Source organism: Pithys albifrons, chromosome 1 (assembly GCF_047495875.1).
Source record: "Pithys albifrons albifrons isolate INPA30051 chromosome 1, PitAlb_v1, whole genome shotgun sequence".
Classification (NCBI taxonomy): Eukaryota; Metazoa; Chordata; class Aves; order Passeriformes; family Thamnophilidae; genus Pithys; species Pithys albifrons.
Window position 1 is genome coordinate 90,720,706 of NC_092458.1, and position 22,692 is coordinate 90,743,397.

The 22,692-nt window shown below is 44.9% G+C and overlaps 1 protein-coding gene across 2 annotated transcripts in view; it reads left to right on the plus strand.

The window, feature by feature from the left end:
* The window catches only part of IGSF11 (immunoglobulin superfamily member 11), a 103,919-nt gene extending 86,408 nt beyond the window's left edge, over positions 1–17,511 (plus strand). For both annotated transcript variants that reach the window (XM_071560474.1, XM_071560479.1), the window contains exons 2-7: positions 10,076–10,239; positions 11,326–11,533; positions 12,311–12,466; positions 13,473–13,595; positions 13,826–13,976; positions 14,735–17,511. In XM_071560474.1, the coding sequence (XP_071416575.1) occupies positions 10,076–10,239; positions 11,326–11,533; positions 12,311–12,466; positions 13,473–13,595; positions 13,826–13,976; positions 14,735–15,185 (1,253 nt within the window). In that variant the 3' untranslated portion in view covers positions 15,186–17,511. The remainder of the gene's footprint in view (positions 1–10,075; positions 10,240–11,325; positions 11,534–12,310; positions 12,467–13,472; positions 13,596–13,825; positions 13,977–14,734) is intronic.
* Positions 17,512–22,692: the final 5,181 nt, after the last annotated feature.

The window sequence follows — 22,692 nt, forward strand, 5'->3', positions numbered from 1 at the left end:
GTGGGCCACAGGAGTTTTGTTATTAAAATGGATGCAAATGTTGCATACTCCAGCCTGCCCACCCATTCATCCTGCCTTCCCCTGTGCCAGCTCCCCTCTCTGGACTTTAATCTTATTCCTTATGGGCTCTGTCCTTCCCATGCAATACACCATTGAACATACTTAAACCTTGAGTTGTTTTCCCTTATTAAGCAGTTTATCACTGTTACAATATTTTTTTTTTTTTAGCTAGGAGAAAAGGAAGAAATTTATTCTTTTGACCATAAATCATTTACAAAGCTGCTGGGCTGTTAATGTATTTTTTATGTCTTGACAAATAGAAAATAGAAGTGAGTGTGTTAGTAGAGCTTTGCCGACCTGTTTTAATTTCAGCTTCCTAACCCTGACTCTGTTCCCCAGTCTTGGGAGCAGATACATTTCTCTTGCAGAGGCACCAGTGGATACCTTCTCCCAAAGGAGATAACTTTGCTGTGTCAGCCATGTCACGTGCTGTTGCCAGCACTTGGCACTGATCCGCAGCGTGACACATCTCTGCTGACTGTGCTGTGCTGGGAGAATGCTAGCAAAGAAATGGGATCAGGGAGGGGGGAATTCGAGCCTATTTTTGCTTTTAGAACCTGAGAAGAGCTCTAATTAGGCTCCTACTTTAGGGTAAGCAAGTTACATGCGGCTCTTAATTCATCCCATGCATCCTCATGCTGTACTTTTCATGTATGGGGCTCAGCTGGCCTCAGGTGTGGTTGCAAGATACCTATGGGTATGCTTGAGGATGCTTTCAGAGACAATGACTGGCCATGAAGGTGCTTTCCAAATGTTAAGAGCTGGCTCTTGTGAGGTTTTGTAACCTGCTTCAGGAAAATGAAACCAATGTGTGCCTTTGCTGCTCTGAGTCAATTCTGAGCGTTTTCCCTCTTTTAGAAAACATAGGTACAAATCTTTGTGTAAAAGGTCCATTTTCCTTTCTGGTATGCTGTGACAAGCAGTAAGATAATTAAGAGGAGGGATGTGGGAGGTTTATGTTGGCATTTGAGCTAGATGAATGATAAAGTCTGTAGCTCTGAGCTGTTGCTGCAGGCTTTTTGCAAACTCAAGCTGAGCTTCTCACCTTAAATGTGCTTATATGAACATTTGATAAGCTTTCATCCCCAAGTTACTTCAGCTAAAGTAACTGCCTATGGTCATTTAAAATGCTTCTATCCCTCGGCATTCATTACTGTTGGATGATGCCTCCATTATAGCAGTGAGCAGAACAGGACAGCATGTCTGCAATGCAGCTTTCCCTTATACAGCAAAGTAAGTTATCCTGTCTCTACACCTTCCCTTCCTCAGCAGGTTATGTTACTTCATGCCTGACTATGAGATGGAGGCACAGCTTCCTTTCTGGTTTTGCTGGCTTTGGGGCAAAATAACCTTGTGCTGAGCAACAAGGCAAACAGCAGAGGATGAAAACATCTTAGGTTACCTCATCAGGATTGCTCAGAAGTGATCTATGACAGGACTAGGAGAGAAGGAGAAGGAACTGTGTTTGCCAGTCTCAGCTTTTTTAGAAGATGAAGAATAGGAAGATACTTTTCTGTGCCCAGCTAAACATTTGCTTTTCCCCTTGTCTGTGACTGTGATGTGAAAAATGCTGCTTCAGTCTTCTCTGGAGGACCTGAGTAGGGAAGGAAATGATTGGTACCCTGTTGCAAGGATGCACCATTCTGTTTGTACCTTAGGTATGCTGCCTCATTGTAGCCTTCAGCCATCTTCTGTAGACAGATTGCATGCTCCTGATTTGCCTACCTGAGTCCCAGGTGTATGAGTCATTGATGACTCTGATTCTAGGCACAGCCAGAAAGAGACAAAATTGACACCAAATGGTCCCACAGAGTGGGCTGAATTAGGCTTACCCATCCCTCCACTCTCAATTCAGAGAGGCAATAAGTGAATCCTTGAATTCCTGTTCCCCCTTGGGTCCCCTCTGGCCTTGCTCATCTACTAAAGCAAAAAAATCCCTAACTCTCAGTAGTGCAGCAGCTCCTTGAGAGCTGCTCTGCAAATGCTGTGAATTCAAGGACTGCCAGCTCAGATCACAGCAGTTTCTGTTTCCAGCCAGTGCCGCATGCATCGGAAGGAAGTGTTAAACTTACCATAATGTACTTAATTGTGCAACACTAAACCATGGAAAGGGGATTAACGCATGCCCAGAGCACAGAGATTGATTAATTTTATCCTAGCTAATGTCATTGTAAATGCTATTTTTGTTACTATCAATGTCCCTTTGTAGTTTTATAATCTTGCTATAATACAATGCAATTGTTTTTCTGTCTCTAACTTGCATACATACTGCATTCAGGGCAGCAAAGATCCAAGGCATCCATCTCAGCAAGCAGGAGCTATGAAGAAGGCAGCTCTGCTGGCAGCTTCAGCAAGGCTTGATAGAAACACACAAGAGAAGCCTGTACTGGGAGCACAGCAGGAGTCCAGAACTGGAAAGGATCATTTGGGTCATTGGCTCCCTGACACTACATCTATAAACCAGCTTTAGGTTCTTGTTCCCACTTAGCACCTATTAGCAAGCTGCTCTAACACTATGTTCTTCTCACATTTCCAAAAATTCTTTTGCATTTAAAGACTGTGACTAATTAACCAGAAGCATTAAGATCCGTTGGAAAAGCACCATTCAGGTGCTCAGAGAGCTTAACATCATGTGATCTCTGCTACCTGTAGAGCACAAGCTCTCTCGATCTCTCTAGCAGGTTTGAATGCTCAGCAGTTCAAGCAAATCAAACTCTTGAGGTCTAAACCTGAGCACATGAGGATCTCCCACTAATAGGGACCCTCTGAGCATACCTGAAGCTGATTGGCTTGTTCAGCAGCACCCAGTCAGCCTGTGCCAGAAATGGGAAAGGAATCAAATTCCTCAATGTGTCATGGCAGCCCATTTTCTACCCCTGCGAGAGCTAGTCCAGCTTGTCTGACAAGGACATGGAAGGGAACTGACACCATTCTTAAATTATGTACAACTGAAAGATTTCCTGCCTTTTTTTTGGCCTGAAAATACAATTTTCCTCCTGCTTATGGCTGCAGATTGGGGAGGTCAGCACAGGGAGATATGGTCGATGTCATCTCAGTCAGTCAGTTGTTTGAAATCCTCCTCTCAGCTGGCCTGCAGAGAAAGACCTATTTCTAAAAGGGAGGATGGTGGGGATGGTAGTGACTGCTGCTCACCAGGTCAACAGCTGAGGTCAAAGTGGAGTGGTCAGCAGGAAGTTTCCCTGCTAGTTTTCTGTCTATTTCAGATGAAGTTATAAATGGCAAGGAAGAAGGTTCAGTGTTAACAGCACAGTTTTACATATAGCCCGTGTCCCTGATCAGTCAGTCTAGTTTTTGGCAAGAAATGCTGCAGGCTGAAGTTCAAGACCCTGGCATTGTGTTTTCTTCCTGGATTAATGTTTGTTATTCTGTGTATCCTGCAGGTTGGGCAGCAATCCTGAGATTGCTCTTACTGTGATAAAATGGATGTATTCACGTGGGAGGCTCCAAGCTGGAGGAATGACTAGATATTAGCACTTGTGTCTGGTGGTTTCTCCAGGGATAAAGGTGCTTAGAGGTTAACTTGGCTTTTGACCTGCATTTAACAGGGGTACTAACACTGCATACACCTCAGAAGAAAAGTTAGTGTCGGTACAGTTTTAACACCTGTGGTAGAGAGACCTGGCTGCCAAAGCCATTTTAGATGTGATAGTTTTCCTGCCGTTTGTTCCAGTCTGTCCTAAAGAGCCAGCAAAGATAGAAAGAAAAGAGCAGGAAATTTTTTTTTGCCTTATACACTGTTTCATTGATCCCATAGGTTAATATCCTACTGCTAGAGTGGTGAGCTACCTGTGTAACCTATGCCCTTAAAATGGGACATGGAAGCAATCACCCTACAAATGTCTTTGTACCAGAGTTTGCCTTCTCCTTGCTGTGATGTGGCAGGAGGACTATAGACTATAGTGTGCTGCAGCCCTTTCTTCCTATCCTCATGGCTTCCATTACAATTGTTCTAAGGAGGTTTCAATCAAGCATCCTTTCCAGGAAATTTAGTGGTATGTTACATTGTCCCCAGGATGCAGTCTGTTATGATAGTGTGCCTCTGTCCCAGGTACCTGCCCTGCAGAATGACTTTGGATGCTGGCAGTTTTTCCATGGTAGAATTCCCTTAGTGAACTGGAAAAAAATCAGCCTAGCTGGGCATAAACTCAGATCTGTGCTTCATTGGAGTGCTTGGTGATGCCTGTACCACAAGCAGGGTAGAGTCTACTGCAAGCTGCCTCCAAATACTAGACTGAGTAAACACTGCATTGAACTGGGAAGTGTAGCACATCTGGACTGAAGAAGTATGCTCAGTCCCTGGTGAGAATGGGTAAGACCAGTATTCAAGCAGCTTGTTGAGCAGCCAGCTTGGATGCTGTCATATCATGCTGGGTAACTTCAATGTTATCAGTGCTTGCAACTGCAAGCCAGGCTCTTTGTGGTCTTTGGAATAGTTGCTGCACAAGCAGGTCCTGTGACAGTAGTACTGCCTGCATCTCTTACTGTTTTCTCCAGCTGTGCACCTCTCCTTTCTGGGCTGGAGGTTTTGCTGCTGCTCAGTGTGTTGAGTTGGCAATGTCCCTCAACTCATTTGTGGGGGGCATACTCCTCTTCTTTAACACAGGAGGTATCTTTGGTCCCAGACTCAAAGATGTGAGGCAGGCCAAAGGCACAGCTACTTGTGTTTTCTTTTCATCTCAGGAAAAAAGACTGCTCTGCAGCTTCTTCTTCTATTGCCCGCGGTTGCCAGATGGAACATTGTGTTTCTACCCTTTTCTTGAAACTTTGTGTAACCTCATCTTTGCCTCTCTAATGAGGGACCTAAAATGTCATACTGCCAAAGGTATCTTCCCCAGCATGTGGCAACAGGATTGCTAATTGCACTGGGATGGGGGAGAGCCATTCCAGTCATTCCCTGGGTTTCAGATGCAAACTGATAGAGCTTAAAGCTTTATTCTCATTTTTCCCACATCCACACACATTTCTGCATATTTCCCCTTGAGGTCTGGAGAGGCAGAATGAACATAGCTGATGGGTTTTTTCATCCCTTTCACACCTTCTTCCTGCCTTGTTCCTCTGGACATTTGCTTCCCTGGCTTGCCAGCACTGCAGAATGAACCCGTGCCCTGGACTCTGCCTTTCAGTGTAAGGAGTTTGCTGCTGTCAGGTGCCAAAAGCTGCTGACTTACCAACAATCCTTGCAGGTACTTGCAAAGTAGAGAGTGTCCTCCAGAAGATGAGGCAAGGCAGGAACTTGACTTTCATGATATGAATGATCCTCCAAAACACCTTCTGTTTTTTCTGAGGTCCTGGGAGATGAACACTTTGAAGATAAATACAGTGGATTAAGACAATCTCTGTGCACTACACAGCAACTCAGCCAGTGATTCTCAGATAGCTTGCTGAGCATGGTTGCCTCTGAAAACTAGGTGCTTGGTGTGATCCAACAGTAGAGGAGGATTTGCCCTTAGCACATGTTCAACAGGGTAAAGTAGCCACAGTGATTCCTGAAGGCACAGTCTCAGCCTTGTGGACCTTGTGATCTGTGACCCTCTAACATCATGGTGATACAGACTGGTGATTGTACATCGGCTGTTCATGTTAGAGTCTGGCCTAGTGATGTGAAGGGATGGCAATGGAAGTCCTCATTTCACTCATGGGGCTGCCAGCCAAGGTAATTTACTGGTCTTGCTGGTGATCTCTGTCAGACAGATGTGGCACTGAGTGGGAGCTGGGACTATTTTCAGCCAACTTAGAATGAGTCAAAGTACTAAGATGTGCCCATGTCTTTTAGCTTTACTGTATCTGGTATATTCTGAAGATTCTGAGGCTTGCAACCCTTGTAGGACAGCTAACAAACATGTGGCAGCATCTGACTTCTTAAACCCAGCATGCTTGTTGTGTGACTGTGTCCTACGTGCTTGTGTCATGCTGTATGCATTATCTACAGGGACCCCTTCATGGATGTAGGGGAGGGAGCTGAGTGTGAAAAAAGAAAAGCAGAAGTGAACCATCAAAAATGAAATCAGAGTGACCTGTTGCCCAAATAATTACTCAATTCTGGGAATATGAAGAGCTTCTGAAAGAGCCTCTGTAGCCAAAACATTGTTCTGCTGACTGGTTCTCTGATAGGGGACAGAAAAATGGAGCATCCATTCTAATTAGTGATGGGAGCTTGCTGCCTCAGGATCAAAGGAGAAAACCATTTGCTGAATCAAGCTAAGATCAAAGTGTCCTACCTACAGGATGGGCCCATTCCTCTTTCTGCTGACAGTGGTGTACTCTGCTCTTCCTCCAGGCATGATGCTTACAGGGATGCTTAATTACTAACTAAGAAGGAGACTGCATATACAAGAGAGGGTGTAATGGCCATTGTAATCCAATGCTGAGAGACGATTTGGTGGTGATCGATTCCTTGTCTCTCAGAAGTCATTAAACTTCTGAATGCTTAAAAAATATCTGGATTGCATAACGTTGCAAAAGGAAACCCTTTACAACATTCATTGCTTGATTTTTTCTGACCTCTTATGTGTAATCTGACTCAGTAGACTGGGCCGAATGTGTGCATATATCTATATTTGCATTTATATCTACTCAAGGGAATTCAAGTCCTCATTCCTTAGGCTGCATTGAAAAATCCTTATCCCAATAGATATGCTAAATTTGAAATATCTTCCTCCTTCTCTGCCCTGCTTCACTCCTCTTGCATTAATGCAAAACCACATTCTTGCAACTCCTAATTTTGAAATGTTTAAACATGTATCATTTGATTGAGGTCTTCTACTAGGTGTCTCCCCAGGCATACAGGTCTATAAATGTATATGACTTTGTGTGCATCCGTCTGTGTTTTGGGCCATGAGTATTGGTGTGGAAGGATGCAGTCACATAGATACCTAGTGGATAGATGGACAAGTGCACGAGTAAAGGTGTTACATTTGAGATGCTGTAGGTTCTGAAGAGGATTTGATCTTCACGGATTCAGTTGTCTCCCTGGGAGAGGAGTCATGTTGCAGCACTGTACCCCCCGCATCCAGTGTGGTTAATGCACCAACCTACCTCCCTGTTTATGCTGGTGGAAGAAGACTTTGTCTACATTTGGTCTCTTGACTCTCCCGTCACCTTGTCTAAGCTTGTCAGAAGTGGTTGTGCGTATTTTTCCCAGCTGTAGCCTTGCAGGTGCCACTTAGCTTAACAAAATGAGTCCTTGTCTCTAAGTGCTGCCTGCCTTCTATACATCCCAAACCAAAGAGCAGCTGACAGGCCTTGGGATGCATGAGGCAAAGGTAAGTGTGAGGAGCTGGCTTGCCTGGTGGTTTAACAAGACAGAGGCAGGACAGCACGGTGTGTGTGTGTGTGTGTGTGGGGGGGGGGGTGTGATCATCTTGCAAGCCAGGTTCAAAGCAGTTCCCTTTAGCAAGAGAAATGAACAGAGACCTCAGCTCTTCCTTAATGCTTCCTTGCTACATTGCATTAAAACTAAAAGGGATGCTGTGGTGTCTGGAAAGGAGGAGGAGATTTTGGGGCTATAGGGTATTGCAGGATGAGAGTGGGAGACTGGCAGAGCCAAGGGAATATGTGTTTTCCTTTCTTTTTTTTTTTAAATTTAATTTTTCATAAGTAGACTGGGAAGTTCTCAAACATATTGAAAATTATTTTTACAGAGAATAAATGATGCATGTTCTATTTTAGTGTTTTTATTATTCTGCAGGATGTTTACAATCAACTAATAATAAATATTAGGAGTAGCAAGAGGATGATTAGGTATGAAAATCTCATCATCTAGATGATTGAGTGATTGATGTAACTAACCCTGCAAATCAAACTGTGAAGTCTAACTTTTCCAGTAAATTTCTCCCTAGTGAATATTCTGATTTGAGTATTACTTTCTCTGAATGACAAGAATTTGAATGTGTGGGTTTTTCTTGGAGGGGAAAGTGGAAGGGATAAGGGATGGGGCTGAAGAACACATATTGCTGTTCCAAATCAGATGAGTAGTTTGTTTTCCTCTCGTGAAGAGCATCTCATTAAATCTATGGCAGAAGAACTTGCTGCATCATGTTGGAGAGAGAGGTGAATCCAATAATTGTTCAAAATGTTGTGAATCCCTACACACTGTTTAGCACATGGATGGTGTAGTCATGACTGTACATCCTTCAAATTCAGGTCTGCCAAAGACAATTCCTTGTCAAGGTCATATTCAATAAGACACATCTACAAAGTTGGCATGGATCCCTTCTGGGCTTTCGGCTACTGCCACTGCCTGGCCAGCCATAAGAAAATGAGGAGACCAAATTAATTCCCAGAATGTTGCCCACAGATGCAACTGCAAAGTAGGTGCTTTGTAGTAAAGGGGATGCTTATTACTGGCTCTTCAAGTTATTTACTTCCACTTGTTGCTGAGAGCCTTGCTCAGGAGATTCATGGATTAAGCTTTCACCAACAGTTCCTCATCCAGTCACCTAATTCTGAGATGTTGGTACTGGCGATGAACTGTTTCCTTAGGAATTTTCAGAATGTTCCATATTGTTAAATATGTCCCAAGACTGTGAGGAAAGTCAGATTTAGTTGGGTTTTTTTCCACAAAGTAAATAACTTGTGAACTTTACTTGGAGAGATTTCAGTGAAATTTTTTCTGTCTCTGTTCTGAAGCCTTTTTCAGCCTTCCTGAACTACCCGGGGCTTTGGAGGTGATAGATATGGAAGAATGAATAGGAGTTCAGAGGAGGTGGTGGAGTATTTGCAAAGTCCTGGGGTATTGCAGCTCCAGAGCAGTCAGTTTAAACCCTGGAATACATTATAAGCTGTTCAGGTGCTAGATTTGTATTTGTAGCATCTGAAGGTCAGTACTTTCAGTCTCAGCACCCCATCTCTTTATTAGGGAGTGTGGGAAGGATCTCAGCAGACAAGCATGTGGGACACCACTCACCTTTTTTTCAGACATTAGCCTGCTTGATTTCTTTCTAGTTCAGACAGAACACTATTCTCATGAAGCATTTCACCTTCAGCAAACTAGTGTCTCTTTGCAGAAAATAGAAACTTTGCTGGCAGTCCTTCCTGGAGTCAGCAAGAATAGGGTGGTCCACAGACTGCACCTGGGTGATAGCAGTACTCTGTTATTGCCTCAGAGCTTGAAAACCCCTTGCCATCTCCTCTGGTAACCTCTCACATGCTTTGAACAAGAAGATGGTGACCTGTCAGATAGAGACATCATTTTTGTAGTCAACATTTTGATTTTGTGGGGAAAAATGGTTTAAAGAATTTTAGTGCTACCCAAAATGGTGGTGGAAACTCCTTGGTTAGTTTCATTTGAGAAGATTTTGGTGGTAGGAACAGAGATACTTCCTTCTGTATCTTGCAGTCTTAAAACTGCAGCCTTGAGCTGTTGTACTGGGAAGCTGGGTTTTGTCAGGTTTTGAGCTCTGTCCAGATTTTGTGGAAAGCCAAGAATGGTGGAAATGTTGGAAAATAAATGGGATTTGATGAGAACCTCCATGATCAGTAGTCATTTTTCACCAGCTAAATAGAAATGCCTGGACTGAAAAGTATTTTGGCTTTTAACCCTTTACATTGAAAATAATATAAAATGTTTCTGGTCTTGCTGGACTTCAGGAGGCATAGAACTGGGGGCAGAACTGTGTTTCTTCTTACCCCTTGGTGAAGATTGCAGTTTCCTTTTGTGTTTCACTGATGCTGATGGGTTTGAAAATATATTTCATTATCTCTTAGACACAGCTTGGCTGCTCTTCTGGCTCTTTCCCTGTCGCCAAAACAAACCGAGTTGTTTTCAGATACTTTGAAACTAGAGTGCTGTCCCTTAAAAGGGTCACTTATCTGCATTTGCCTGTGAAAAAAGTCTGCATGAGAGCAGCCTGATCTGTGAGAAAGGAATGTAAATATTCTTAGTCTAAAGTAGGCGGTAAGGTACAGTTGTGTATGAACAGAATGCTGATATCATGACCTACAAGTGTATGGGGCCACCTGCAGTGCTTTGAACTGTGTGTCTTTTTCTTTCCAGGTCTGGTGTGTCCTCTGGAGGTGTCAGTCAGTTCAGGGAGTATCCAGGTTGCCCGAGGCCAGACAGCAGTATTGCCCTGCACCTTCACCACTAACGCTGCTCTCACTAACCTTAATGTCATCTGGATGGTCATTCCCCTTTCTAATGCCAACCAACCTCAACAGGTAGGTCCTTACTTACTGAAGCATGTGTTTCTTTGGGGCTTTCCTGTTCCCTACCCTTTTCTTGATGTAGACCCTTTACAATGCCGTGTCTCTGGTTGTCCCAGAACTTCATTATCCCTTCATTGCTGAACATGCCCTGTGGATCTTAACATGAATCTGATTTCTTCAATGCTTTGTTAACAGATGCACATTGTGTCCTTGGCTGCCTTGGCTGGCTGTGCAACTGGGACAGGTGCATGTGATACTGTATTTCTGCCCTGGACTCCTACTTTGTGTCTTCAAAATGGCACAGGAGATGTTATGCAGATTTTTGGAGGGGCTGAGAACAGCTGCAGCTTAATCCTATGAAATCTGTGTAGAATGTCCCATAACACATAACCTCTCCTAGACTCATCATCCCTTTACTTCCCTTCTTATTTTTTTCACTCTGTTGCTTATGCAAGTCCATTCTTATGAACATCAGCAATGAGAGTATATCATGGTGGGCACAAGAATCATAACCTGAGATCTGCTGGCCTGTTTTTTGCCTACATACTCTGACAACAGAAGAATGCAAATGCTTTGAAATACATCTGTCTTGAGTCACACTGCCCTCATTACATTTTGTATTCAGTGCGAGAACCTGCATTGAAGAGTACTTGCTCCTCAGGGATTTGGTCTGAGTACAGTCTGACTTGTAGAGGCTGTGCAGGTTCAAAGGTTGCGATGCCTGTCATTCAGTTCATCCCAAAGATCTTCAGTAAGCAATGTCAAATCATGGCAGGATCTTACTGACTGAGGCTCAAAATGATACTGTTCACTGTGCAGATGCTTTTCAGCAAAGTACTCACTGACCTGCAGAGTCTCTGTTTCTGCACATTAATCCTGACCAGATGGGTAGTGACTATATTATATGAAGTAGGCTGGTATTACCAATCCAGATATATCAGAAGATTTGAGTATCTTTCTGGTCTGTTGTTACCTTTGCAAACATTTTTATTGACATAAAATGGGCTACAGAGTGTGTTCCTGTTTTGGAGAAAACACTGTTCTTCCTCCTTGCTCAGCTCCTACAGAGTGTTGTTTGAGCCTTCCTTTCTTTTCCAGGTTATTCTCTACCAAGGGGGTCAGATCTTTGGTGGTGCACCTCAGTTCTATGGGCGAGTGGGGTTTGCTGTGACAATGCCAACCACCAGTGCCTCCATCTTCATCAACAACACTCAGCTATCGGATACTGGCACATACCAGTGTTTGGTCAACAATCTTCCCGACCGAGGCGTCAGGAATATTGGAGTCATTGGACTTACTGTCCTGGGTGTGTTTATTGGTATTATGGGGGAGAGGGGAGGAACAGGAACAAGGGGATCCTCTGTGCATGATAGTCCATCATAGGAGAGCAATATGGTAGTGTATGCATTGGAGCCCACACTGTATTGAGGAACAGGCTGCCTTGTGGGTACTTTGGGACTTTGTAGGGCAGATAGACTTAATATGAAGGCAGCATATAATAAAGTTTTAAAATATAGTGGAGAGAAAGTTTTTGTGGTGGTATTGTAATATGGAGTTGCAAAGGAGCATGACTAATGAACGAGGGTAGCTGAGGGGACTGTAAGAGTTTTGTGCATAGCAACAGGAGAAGAGGATTACTTTAGATCTTTGCTTCCTTTCCATGAAAGCAGTTAATTCTGGATGCTTCCTTTGATTTTAAGTATCCCAAAGTGTGTGCCTTTTTAGGGACATGAAGGCAAAACCCAACCACAGTAAATTTTGTCTAAAGCTCTGTGAGCTCTCATCATCCTTGTTGTCTCAGAGACTGAATGTTCACCTTTTTCTCAAGGGAGAGACCTAAGAAAGCTGGGTCCTATGAAAGTCAGCGGTCTGTAACCTTGATGGGCTGGTGGATCAGGAATCTTTGTATGAATTGTCACCCCCCAAACCTTAATGAATTCTTGTCTGCTGCCTCAGTCTTGTCCCTTGTCAGCTCATGCCAGTGTCCTTGCTTTCCCCAGCAGCATGTGTCCAGAGCAAGCCTGCACTCCACTGTTTGGTCTCATTTCCTGATACGCTATCACCTTCCCCTCTTCTCTCGCAGTTCCTCCTTCTGCCCCACTTTGCAGAATCCAGGGGTCCCTGGACGTGGGCAGCGATATCACACTGACCTGCAGCTCAGAAGAAGGCATTCCCCGGCCAACATACCTCTGGGAGAAACTGGACAATGTTCCCAAGTTGCCCCCAACTGCCACACAAGGTGCTCATTCTGTTGATTATCCTCTTGTTTCCCAGGTGACAGCCCTGGGCTTTCCTTTGTCTTTGCTGACAGAGGTGGCATGGCTCATTGAGTGTGTGCCATCATTTGCACGGTCTTTTTAATGGAATGAAGATTCCTAAAGCCCATGGTGGACTAGGTAACCTTCAAACGCCATTTAAACAATCATAGGGGGGTTTTTGTACAGAAACATGTTCCCCATTGAAGAACAAAGACTGGGTTGAATGGGAGAGAGAGAAAGTGGTTGCTAGATGTTGGGATGTGGTTGGAGATTTCAGCTGCCAACCCACCTGCATTTTAAAACAACTGAAAGATTCATAGAGTGCAAATAGAGAGGGAGAATCATCCCAGGAAAATACTACCAGCTTCTTACACTGAGGTCACTCTTCTCCAATAAATTACTGCTAGAGCTGCTTTTCAGGTGTGTGTAAAAGCAAGGCTCTGATCAAACTAGTATTTCCCAGCCTCAAGTCCCACCCATAAAATTTCTTAGCCTAGGTATCCTGGTAAAGTGATAGCTGTACTTTTGCCCTTGATTTTGCTGTATTTCAAGAACTTGCAAGCTTTCAATTTTATGTAATTCAGGAATTAGAAAAATTAGCAGAGCAGCAGGTGGGGAAACTAGGGATGGGAGAGCAGGGGTTCTGCAGAGCAAGACTGGATTAAGGAGGTAGATCTGGGTGTATATATATATATGTATATTTCACATCTCCTTCTTCCCTATTCTTACACAATACTGAGAGTCCCAAGTTTCACACTCAGAAATTCATCTACAAAAAGAAAAAGAAACATCTAGTGTAAGCTCCTTAAGACCTAATCTTGTCTCTGTGTGTGTCTCTGCACGCACAATGCTTCCATCTCAAAGTTATTTCCTAATTTATTTCTCTCTTAAGAGTCTCACACCAAAATTCTCTATTTGCTGGCTTTGCCTTTTCATGGTTTTCCTCAAGGGGGGAGGGATTTAAATCCTTCTTTTCTCTCTGACTAGACCAAGTCCAGGGCACTGTCACTCTGCGAAATATCAGCACTATGTCCTCAGGTCTTTACCAATGTGTGGCTTCAAATGCCATTGGAACCAGCACTTGCCTTCTGGACCTGCAAGTCATTGCACGTAAGTATTGTGCCAGGGGAGGCTTGGCTACCAGCTTTTGTCTTGTGACAGTAAAGCGTGTAACCATGTTTGCTGTGAGCCACCACGTGCCTCTCTATCAGAAGATAATTGTGCCCTGGAATGGGAACCTTGCCTTTTCCCCTCCCAAGCCACAATAGCTTCAAATATTCATAGATGGCCACAGCCCCTCCCTGATTCCTTCTCCATGCTCTGTTCAATCATCTCCACAGCCCACCCACGGAGTATCGGCCTGATTGCAGGAGTGGTGGCCACAGGTGCCGTTGTGCTCGTTGTTTGTGTTGTGTTAGTGGCCGTGGCACTGTTCTACTGGAAAAATAAACACAAAGAAGAAGAAGAGGAGGAAATTCCCAATGAGATAAGGTAAGGGTCAGGGAAATCTGGTGGTGAAAGACCTCTGATCATGCAGCAAAAGCTGCGTCTGACAGGACGGGAATTTGAAATCTCACTCTTGCTAATTCTGGGCATGTTCCCTTGGGTCAGGAGAAAATGTCCATATATGTCCAGATAATTCAGGGAGAAAATAAAGAACGATAACAACAGATTTTGTTTCCAGTATTGCCTTTAATGAGAGCTTTGGCTTCATAGAATCACAGAATGTTTTGTGTTGGAAGGGACCTTAAAAATCATCTAATTCTAAACCCTCTGCCAGCAAGAGGGAGAGGACTTGATGTTGTTAGCTCCATAGGAGAGTGACATGGTTGAAATCCTGACCCACAACACCAGACAGTGATAGCTGAAAAGCTCTGAAGATACAGCTGTGATATTCTCTGGTGTTACAGTCACAGGGTTTCCTTCTGGTAGCTTCCTGTCACTCCCTTGAAGAACAGCTTCATTGATTTTACAGTCATACTGCATGCCTGAAAAGTACCAGTGGCTGTGACATGATCATGTGTCTGGGGAACAAAATCATGGGTCATTTACCTCAGTGACAGGCACATGGAGCAGCAATTAATGTGGATAGAGGTGGGTCCTGCAAACAGGGATGAGTGAACAGGCCAAGGAGCAATGCTGTTTCTCACTGGTGCTATCCTTCCGCCCAGCATGGTGGTGGTGGTGTTGGAGGTGTTAGGCAAGCAAGACAGCATCCTCCATGTGCTCTCACACATTCTCCTTCCCAGGGAGGACGACCTACCGCCCAAATGCTCCTCTGCTGCAAAGACGTTCCATGCTGATGCATCCTCATCAGAGAATGACACCCTCACCTCCTCCAACACCTACAACAGCCGTTACTGGAATGATCCCAAAGCCAACCATGCCACAGACTCCTTCACCCGCTTCAGCAACAGCAACGATGCTCACCAGCCCCCCTTCTCCCGCTCAGGGAGCACGAGTGCCCGCCCTGTCTATGCCAATGGTGGCCACCCATCCCCGGCTCCCCCTAAGACACTGGTGGTGACGGCCAGTACGGCGCCATCCCCTCAGGAGGTGATCCGGAGCAATGGTTCAGTCAGCAGGAAGCCACGGCTGCCGCACACCCGTTCCTATGCAGTCAGTCAGGCCACACTGGAGCGGATTGGGGCTGTTCCTGTCATGGTGCCCGCCCAGAGCCGGGCTGGCTCCCTTGTGTAGGACCGTGTCAGCAGCTGAGACCTGAGCAAGAAGCCTCTCATACCTGGTGGGGCGAAGAGACCCTACTCCTTCCTGAAAGGCAGTGAGGCAGCAGGGGGACACACACTTACCTCTCTATCCCATGGTCCCCTCTCGAGGCCGCTGCCAGCTGGTGGGACAGTCCTGTCCAAGCCGCTTTCCCCACAACTGTTGGAGTTCCTTGTGCTTATGGACACCACAGATGTGCCAAGGCCAGAGGACCAGGGAGGTCGGGACATGCTCCCTGGCTGCTGGACCCCAGCTGGGACATGCACCTGGTACTGACCTTGGGGGGAACTTTTGCTTTTATTTCCTGTTGGTTTTGTTGGGGACATTTCATCCATTTGGGTCTTTCAGGTAGGTTTGGGGAGACATATATATATTAATTTTTTTCTGTTGTTGTTGCTATTTTGTTTCCAAGAGGACAACAACCTGCATTGCGGCAGGGAAGGCAGAGCAGTCCCAACTTCCTCTCCATGGCCCTGGCTCTGCTTGTCAGATGAGGAAGAACAGTGCACTGGGGTCAGATTTGAGGGGACAACGGACTGGCTGGACGGGTGAGATGAAGGCAGAGCCCATCAGCCTGGCCAGGGGGGTGGCTGGGTGAGAGAGTGGATTGAGGAGAATTTGTCTTTCCTTTTTGCAGTTCTTCTTCCACCTCAGCATACACACAGACACACACGGACACACACACACACACACAGATACATGCAGCTCCTTTTCAGACTGGGTGTTTTTCCTGCACTATGTTGGGGTGCCACCAGAGCCCTGTTTACAGCTATGGAGGATGAAGCCATCTGAGCATCTTTCCTGGAGACACTCTATGCATTGCTGCTGCTGCTGCTGCTGTAGGGCTCGCATCTCCTTTTTTTTCTTTTCTTGGGGTGTTGCTGGGGTTATTCAGGAGGCAGAGATGAGCAGGGTGGTGTAGTAAAGCACCAGGCAGGTTCATGAGGCATCTGCTTCCCTGGGCTGCTCTCCTTTAAAGCAAGGGACTTCAAACCCCAAAGCTTTGATGGGTGAGTTTTGCTCATCAGGGTATCTAGGGCTAACGAGCATGGCAGGGCACATGTCGACCTTGGGGTCTTCACACAGAGGCATCAGAGTTTTCATTTCTGCTCTCCCATGTGCACAGACAGGTTGGCAGGAATAGTTTCCAAATACCTTTCTTGAGAAACCAGAGGCTTAATGGAGGCCCACATGCTCTATCTCTGCCTCCCCTTCTTCCCTCAGCATCCTGGGACTGGGTACTGGTGGCATCTGCCAGTGGCTCTGCCATCTCCTTGAAGTTGGGCAGGTGGTTGTGGCTGGCACCTCTACTTTTTTCTATTGCAACTAAATAGCCTTAATCAAAGCCAAGAGTTGAAACCTCTGACGGAATCTGATGCCATTTGGAGGGCTGAGGACTGGGGTTTCCATTTCCCCTCCTAGAGAGCATTGGCTCAAAGAGGCCAGGTTTGGGTGGATGTCTTGACCCTCCTGCATAACACCAACCCTTGCACAGGCAAATGCAGTGATCACCTCCAAAAGCACCATAGCCCTCACAGATCTGCTCTTGGACAAACAATGTGGGGAGTCACAGGTGACTTTTGATAGTTCTCACATTGGAAAAAGGGTCTGTTTAAGCCAACAGATTCTTCCTTATACCTACTTTCCTTGTCTCAGCACGGCTTTACTTTCCCTAGCAGTGCACAAACCTTGGGCAGGGCCTTCTACCTGAGCAGTACCTTTCAAATGAAAGCACAGACTCTGAGGAAGAAGAGGGAGAGGTGAGGGCTGGGTTCCCACATGGACACACTAACTTTTTGGGAGATTGGGAGCTCCCAAGCAGCACTAGGTTTGAAACTTGGCTGAGATTTTGTGCCTTCTTTGCTTAAAAAAAAAAAAAAAAGAAAAGAAAAAAAATCCAACTTCCCTTCCTTCCCCCTCTACAGAACTCCATCCAGAATGGGTGCAAACCCTCATGGTGGGACAGGCAGGCAGTTGCTCTGTGTGTGTGCATACATTTCACTGGAGCAGTCCTCTTTTCTGCCTATCTGCTCATTTAGTGGCTGGGTGGTAGGACTGATGGGGGAAGAGTGGCTTTAGAAACCCTAAAAAAAAATCAGAGAAAAGCTCAGACACATTCTCTCTGCTTTTGTAACAACCCCTGTGTGACATTTACAGGAACACTGCCCTCAGCAGGTGCCCTCCTCTACTGGGAAAGCTCTCCTGGTTCCTACCCTCCATGAGACTGTTTGCTCCTCTTTCTTTGTTCTTTCTAATTGTATAAAATTCAATAAAACTTTATTCATATAAAAAAAAGGATTTCTGACTGCCTGCTGCTGCTTTTTCCCTCCCCCTACCTAATTCCATAACTACAATGAATATGGCTGTTGATACTCATCTTGATTTAACTGGCAATAAGAAGTGACCATGCAACCAAGAGCTGCATGTTATTGGGCCAGCTAGTTTGGTAGTGAGCCTTGGCACTATGGACTTCATTTTCTCATTCATAACAGTCTGACACATTGCCCTTGAAGGTAAAATTTCCCAGGCTCAGAATGTCTCTACTTCTCTAGACAAAGGTGAGTTTTATTTTCTGTCATTTGGCAGGGGAGAACCTTCACTGCTTTGAGTGATGTTGGAAATTGTTTTTTAAAATTGCCTAATTCTGCTCATATATTGGTTTTCCAATCTAAAACACAGCATGTCCATCCCAGATTCAAAATCTAAGGCATTTCCTGACTTTCTTGGGCTTTTGAATGAGTTTGTTGGGAGGAACTGCCAGGAGTTTAACAGAAGTGCTAATCTCCATAGACAGAGCATGGGAGGTTTCAGTGTCTGAGCATTCACACTTCCAGGGCATAAGGGGACTGGGAAGCACACATTTCTTAGTCTCTATCAACAGCTGCTACCAGAAGGTTATTATTAGTTAGAGCAACCTGATGTTTTGCCCAAGATTTAGCATTTTTCTGTCTGTGTATCATTTCCCTGCTTCTCTAAAATCCCCCAGGTATTCAGAGTGTGATTATTAAAGTAAGAAACCTTCAGATCCAACAGCACTGGTAATTCAGCCCTGCTGCACAGGCATCATGTTCTCATTCCTTGGTATTTTTTAACAGCTGCTTTGAAATACTCTTGTAAATGTGTTTTCAGCTCTAGACCTTACTGGAAATAAGATGAATGCATTGCCATTTTCTGAAAGTTGTCAGAGGAATCTTAGTGTTTCCATTGTTCATCCTTTGATTGTGCAATCTTGATGTTACACTAATAGCATATTTATATTTTATTCCCATGATAGCCCTGTCAGTAGTTTGCTATACTATCCATTCCTTGCCATTGTTTTGCCCCTTACATCTTTCTTCTGCATGTCTCTGTTGATCTAAAGCAGAATTTCCTAAGATGCAGGATAGTGCAGCACCGGATATGCTGGACTTTTGATCTGTAAATTGTACCTAGTGAGGCATTGCTGCAATACAATTATCTAGCAAAAAAATAACACAAGTTAGATAACTTGTTAGTGCTCCAGAGTATTAATTTATCATTAAAAATCAAACAAAGGTTCAAGCTCTTACAGCTGTAAGTGGAAGTCACTGCTGAAATGCTTGAATTTGCTGTCAGTCTTCAACCCCAGCTGTGTAGAAGAAATTGTCCACCACAGTGGGTGCCATGGATGTTACTTTATATGTTGGTACCTGTTGGTTATATCAGCTTCCACCAAAGAAGATCAGAGGGGAACTTGTTCTAACCCAAAGGTTAACTGCACATTTGAGTGCTGAGACAGAAATAACCATGAGAGGATGCTTCACACTTTAGAAGAGGACATCTTTGTAGAAGTTGTTGTAGATGAAAGATCAATTTAAAATGTTTGGGAAATGTGGTCTGTAGGCTGCCAGAAGTTTTTTTAATTTACACAGCTTTTGGACTTATATCTGCTGATTCATCTGAACTAAAAAAAATAAAATTACTCAGATGCATGCACTTCAACGGAGTCTTGCTGGTACACAGATGAGTTTCCAACGGAAGACAGCCTAACAGATCGTGTCCTGTCCAAGACTGCCTGGTTTCTCCATGAGGATGAGGGATGATCAGGAGGTCAGTCCTCCTTACATCATGGTTTAGGCCCTTGTGAAGAGTAGCCTGAGATGACACCTGGTACAGAGATAACTGGGTGATCAATTTGGTACTGGGCAGAGGAAACTGAAAAAAATGGTTTTTATATTGGAGAAATATTCATGATAATCACGTTTTCGTCAAGTATATTGGTAGATTTCTGCAGGTTACTGTATTTTTCTTAGAAGCAACATTTTGTGTTCCAGCCCCATCTGCTGCAGGCATGCAATCACCTTTCTGTGTCTGCTCTCCAACCAGGATCTTCCCAGCCGTGGCACTGCTGGTTTGTGAGCAAGTGGATGAGCCTGTTTGTGTGTCTGCCAATACCAAGTGAATCCAAAATGGTTCAGCAGATTCTCATATGAGGGTCTTGAACATTTACAAGACGAGGAAACCTAAGGATGCACATGTCTTTTACAAATTCATTTCTGAGCAAATCCAGAAGGCCCTCACATTAACTCATAACTTAAAGGGAGGCCCAGAGCAAGTATAAGATATCTGTCAAGTATCTTGATCTCCCTGTGCTTTTTACAAGTGCTGCTGGCCATCCTGCCTGCAGCTTGTTCTCCTGATGCCAGCAAAGCTGAGGTTTCCTCACCTTGCCCTTGTTACAGTTCTGCTCTTGCTACAAGAAAGGCAAGATGTGCTGAAGAGGATTATGAGTATGGGTGTTGACAAAGAGAATGCCATGTCACTGAGCTAACTGAGCTGTCTCTCCTTGGCTGGGGAGTAGGTGAACCTCATGGACAAAGCAAGTCTTGAAAGCCAGGAAAGTGAAAGGCTCTTTTTTCACATTGCTTTCTTCCGTGTCTGTCTCTGTGCAATGCAGGTGCCTGGAGGATGTTACTGAGAATTACCAGGTCTACGACCTCCTAAGCAAGGGAGAGCACATGCCAGGCATTTCCTGAGCTTTGGCACTAGCTCTGAGTTTTTGTCAGTTGGTGGGCAGGGAGAGAAAGGTTTCCTTAGGTCACCTGCACAGCCACGGCAAGGGAGTGAGAGATAATATGTGGCAAGAGCTTCTGGCATGGATTGTGAATGTAGTTTTTTAGAAGGAGAAACGTGGTAGTCTTGAGACTTACTGACTCCAGGGCTCTGACATATTTCCTTTGATGTGTTTCCATAGACAGTGACAGCTAAAAAAGCATTTTTCTTCTCCCTGCTGATGTGCAGGAATGGGGCAGTGCACATGGCTAAGGATCAGACCCCTCCCTAAGCCTCCTAATGCCATTTTCTGGTTGTTGTTTGTTCCTGATTTCCTCCTTCCTCCCACTTCCTCTGTAACATGTTTGAATGAGAAAGTGGGTTGGCAGGAAATTTAATCTATTTGTATAAAAAACAAGCGAAAAAACCCACTCCCCTGAAACAAATAGTAGCAAAGAAGAGAGATTAGGATGCAGCATGCATGGCTGGCTGGCAAGTGATTCTTTAGGACTGGATGCAGTCTGGGTCAGGTTCTGGATTTAGACTTATTAAATCATACTTGGGAAGGGATGATGACTTGCATCCAGCCGATACACTTTAATAGGAAAACATGTGGTCGATGCATGAAGAGAAACATTGACCTGATATAGTAAAGATCAGAGGCACTGTAGTTTACCTTGCTTGTATTTAAATACAGTATGTTTGTTATTGGGGCTGATATGCACAGTCTGCCCTCCTGGATAATCTCAACATCTGCAGAATTTCTCTCAGGTAGCTATTTTTCTTGAAGCATCTCAAGACCCTTTGGCAAGCAATCACCAGGCTGTTGTCTGTGTGGACATCTGAGATGAAGAAAAGGTGTGTGATTTGGATTGTAGCAGCAGTTAAATTGTGGCAGTTTCTAAGGTTGCACAGTAGCCTAGAGACTTTTCTTTAGTACTTGGCATCATTGGTACAGCCTTTCCATTTGGTGTCCTCTCCTCTTTGCTTAGACTGAGGCTTGTGGCAAAGGCAGGTATGCCCCTGTGCCCTACACAAAGGGCTAAAGGCAGCAGGTGCTAGAATTAGCTCAGTAGAAAAGCCAGTGTGATTTTAGACTTTCAAGTTAAAACATATAATAAATAGGGACCAAAACTATTACAGAAATGTGGCATGAACGTCATCAGTACCTCTTTCTTTTGGCTATGGTTTGCTGTTGGGCCAAATATGTACAAAATCAAATGCTAACTTTCTGTGACACAAATAACAGGAATGGATGAACAAGGTGACAAAGTGCATAGATCTCCCACCAGTGCTTTCTTGGGTGCACTTGCTCCATGGCTGCAGAATGAGGTGTGTCCCTGCTATCTGTGAACACAGTCTCCATGTCCCTGGTTTGGTTTGCTCACCTTCCTTGTCTGTGAATGCATCCTCCACATGCCCAGCCGTGCTCGGGGACACCGAAGCAGGCTGAAAGCAAGACTGTGAAGCGTGTGAAAGCCCCACGCCTTTGCTCAGCCCAGTCACGTGGAGTAAGCATGCCGTTTGTTTTCCAGCGAACCTGTTGCATTATCTCCCGAATTACGGTGGGTTTCGCCGCTCCTCATGTCCTTCCGCCAGATGCAGACTGGCTAGAGAAAATTGGTTACTTCTGGGAAAGTAAGCAGGGAGGTTTGAAGCTATTGTCCGAAGAGCGGCTGCACGATAGTCATTCATTCGCTCTCACGCCAGATTTGGGTCACAAAGATCGCCTCTTTTGGTAGCTCTATGATGACATCCTCTGGAGGGATGAAGAACTACAGCGACTCCCGTTCACTTGCTCAGTTTGGCTGCACCAGGCTGCACCTTCTTACTAGTTCATAGATTGGTTTCTTCCCTTGTGGTCCTGCAAAGAATGAAGTGCTCTGATCCTCGGGTATGAACACCTCTTCCTTTTTTTCATTCTACGATTGTTACTTAGGATTTGCCCTCAGTACTGTGGTATCTGCTATGCTGTGGTGAAGGGGCTTGAGTACTTTGTCTGTGTCCCAAAAGAACCTGCCTTTAGCTTCCCTGCTCCTCCTCTTGTTATGATGGTCTGTGGTTCAAAGGCTTGGGGAATGGGCTGGTACATGGGCAATGCTGGGGAACAGATGGGACAAAAATAGCGTAAAGAGCTGCTGCCTCCTTATTTAACTGAATCCACCAGTGGAACTGGTTTCTCCTGGGCTCACAACTGATTTAAATTTGTTCTACTGCCCTGAGGAGCCTGAGAGGAGCTGCCTGGGTGATTTTTCTAGCTTCTCCACACTGGGGCAATGCTTCATAGCTTAGAATAGCACCCAACACAAGAGCCACTGCAAACTAACTCTTATGTGCCTGCCAGACAGCTCTGGGGATTCAAGGCTGCACTGACCTTGTGAGACCAGCAACCATGTCCATGCTCATTAATGGGCCCAGATTTGTTGCAACTCCATGGACATCCAGAGTTTGGGGTCAGATACGAGAGCAA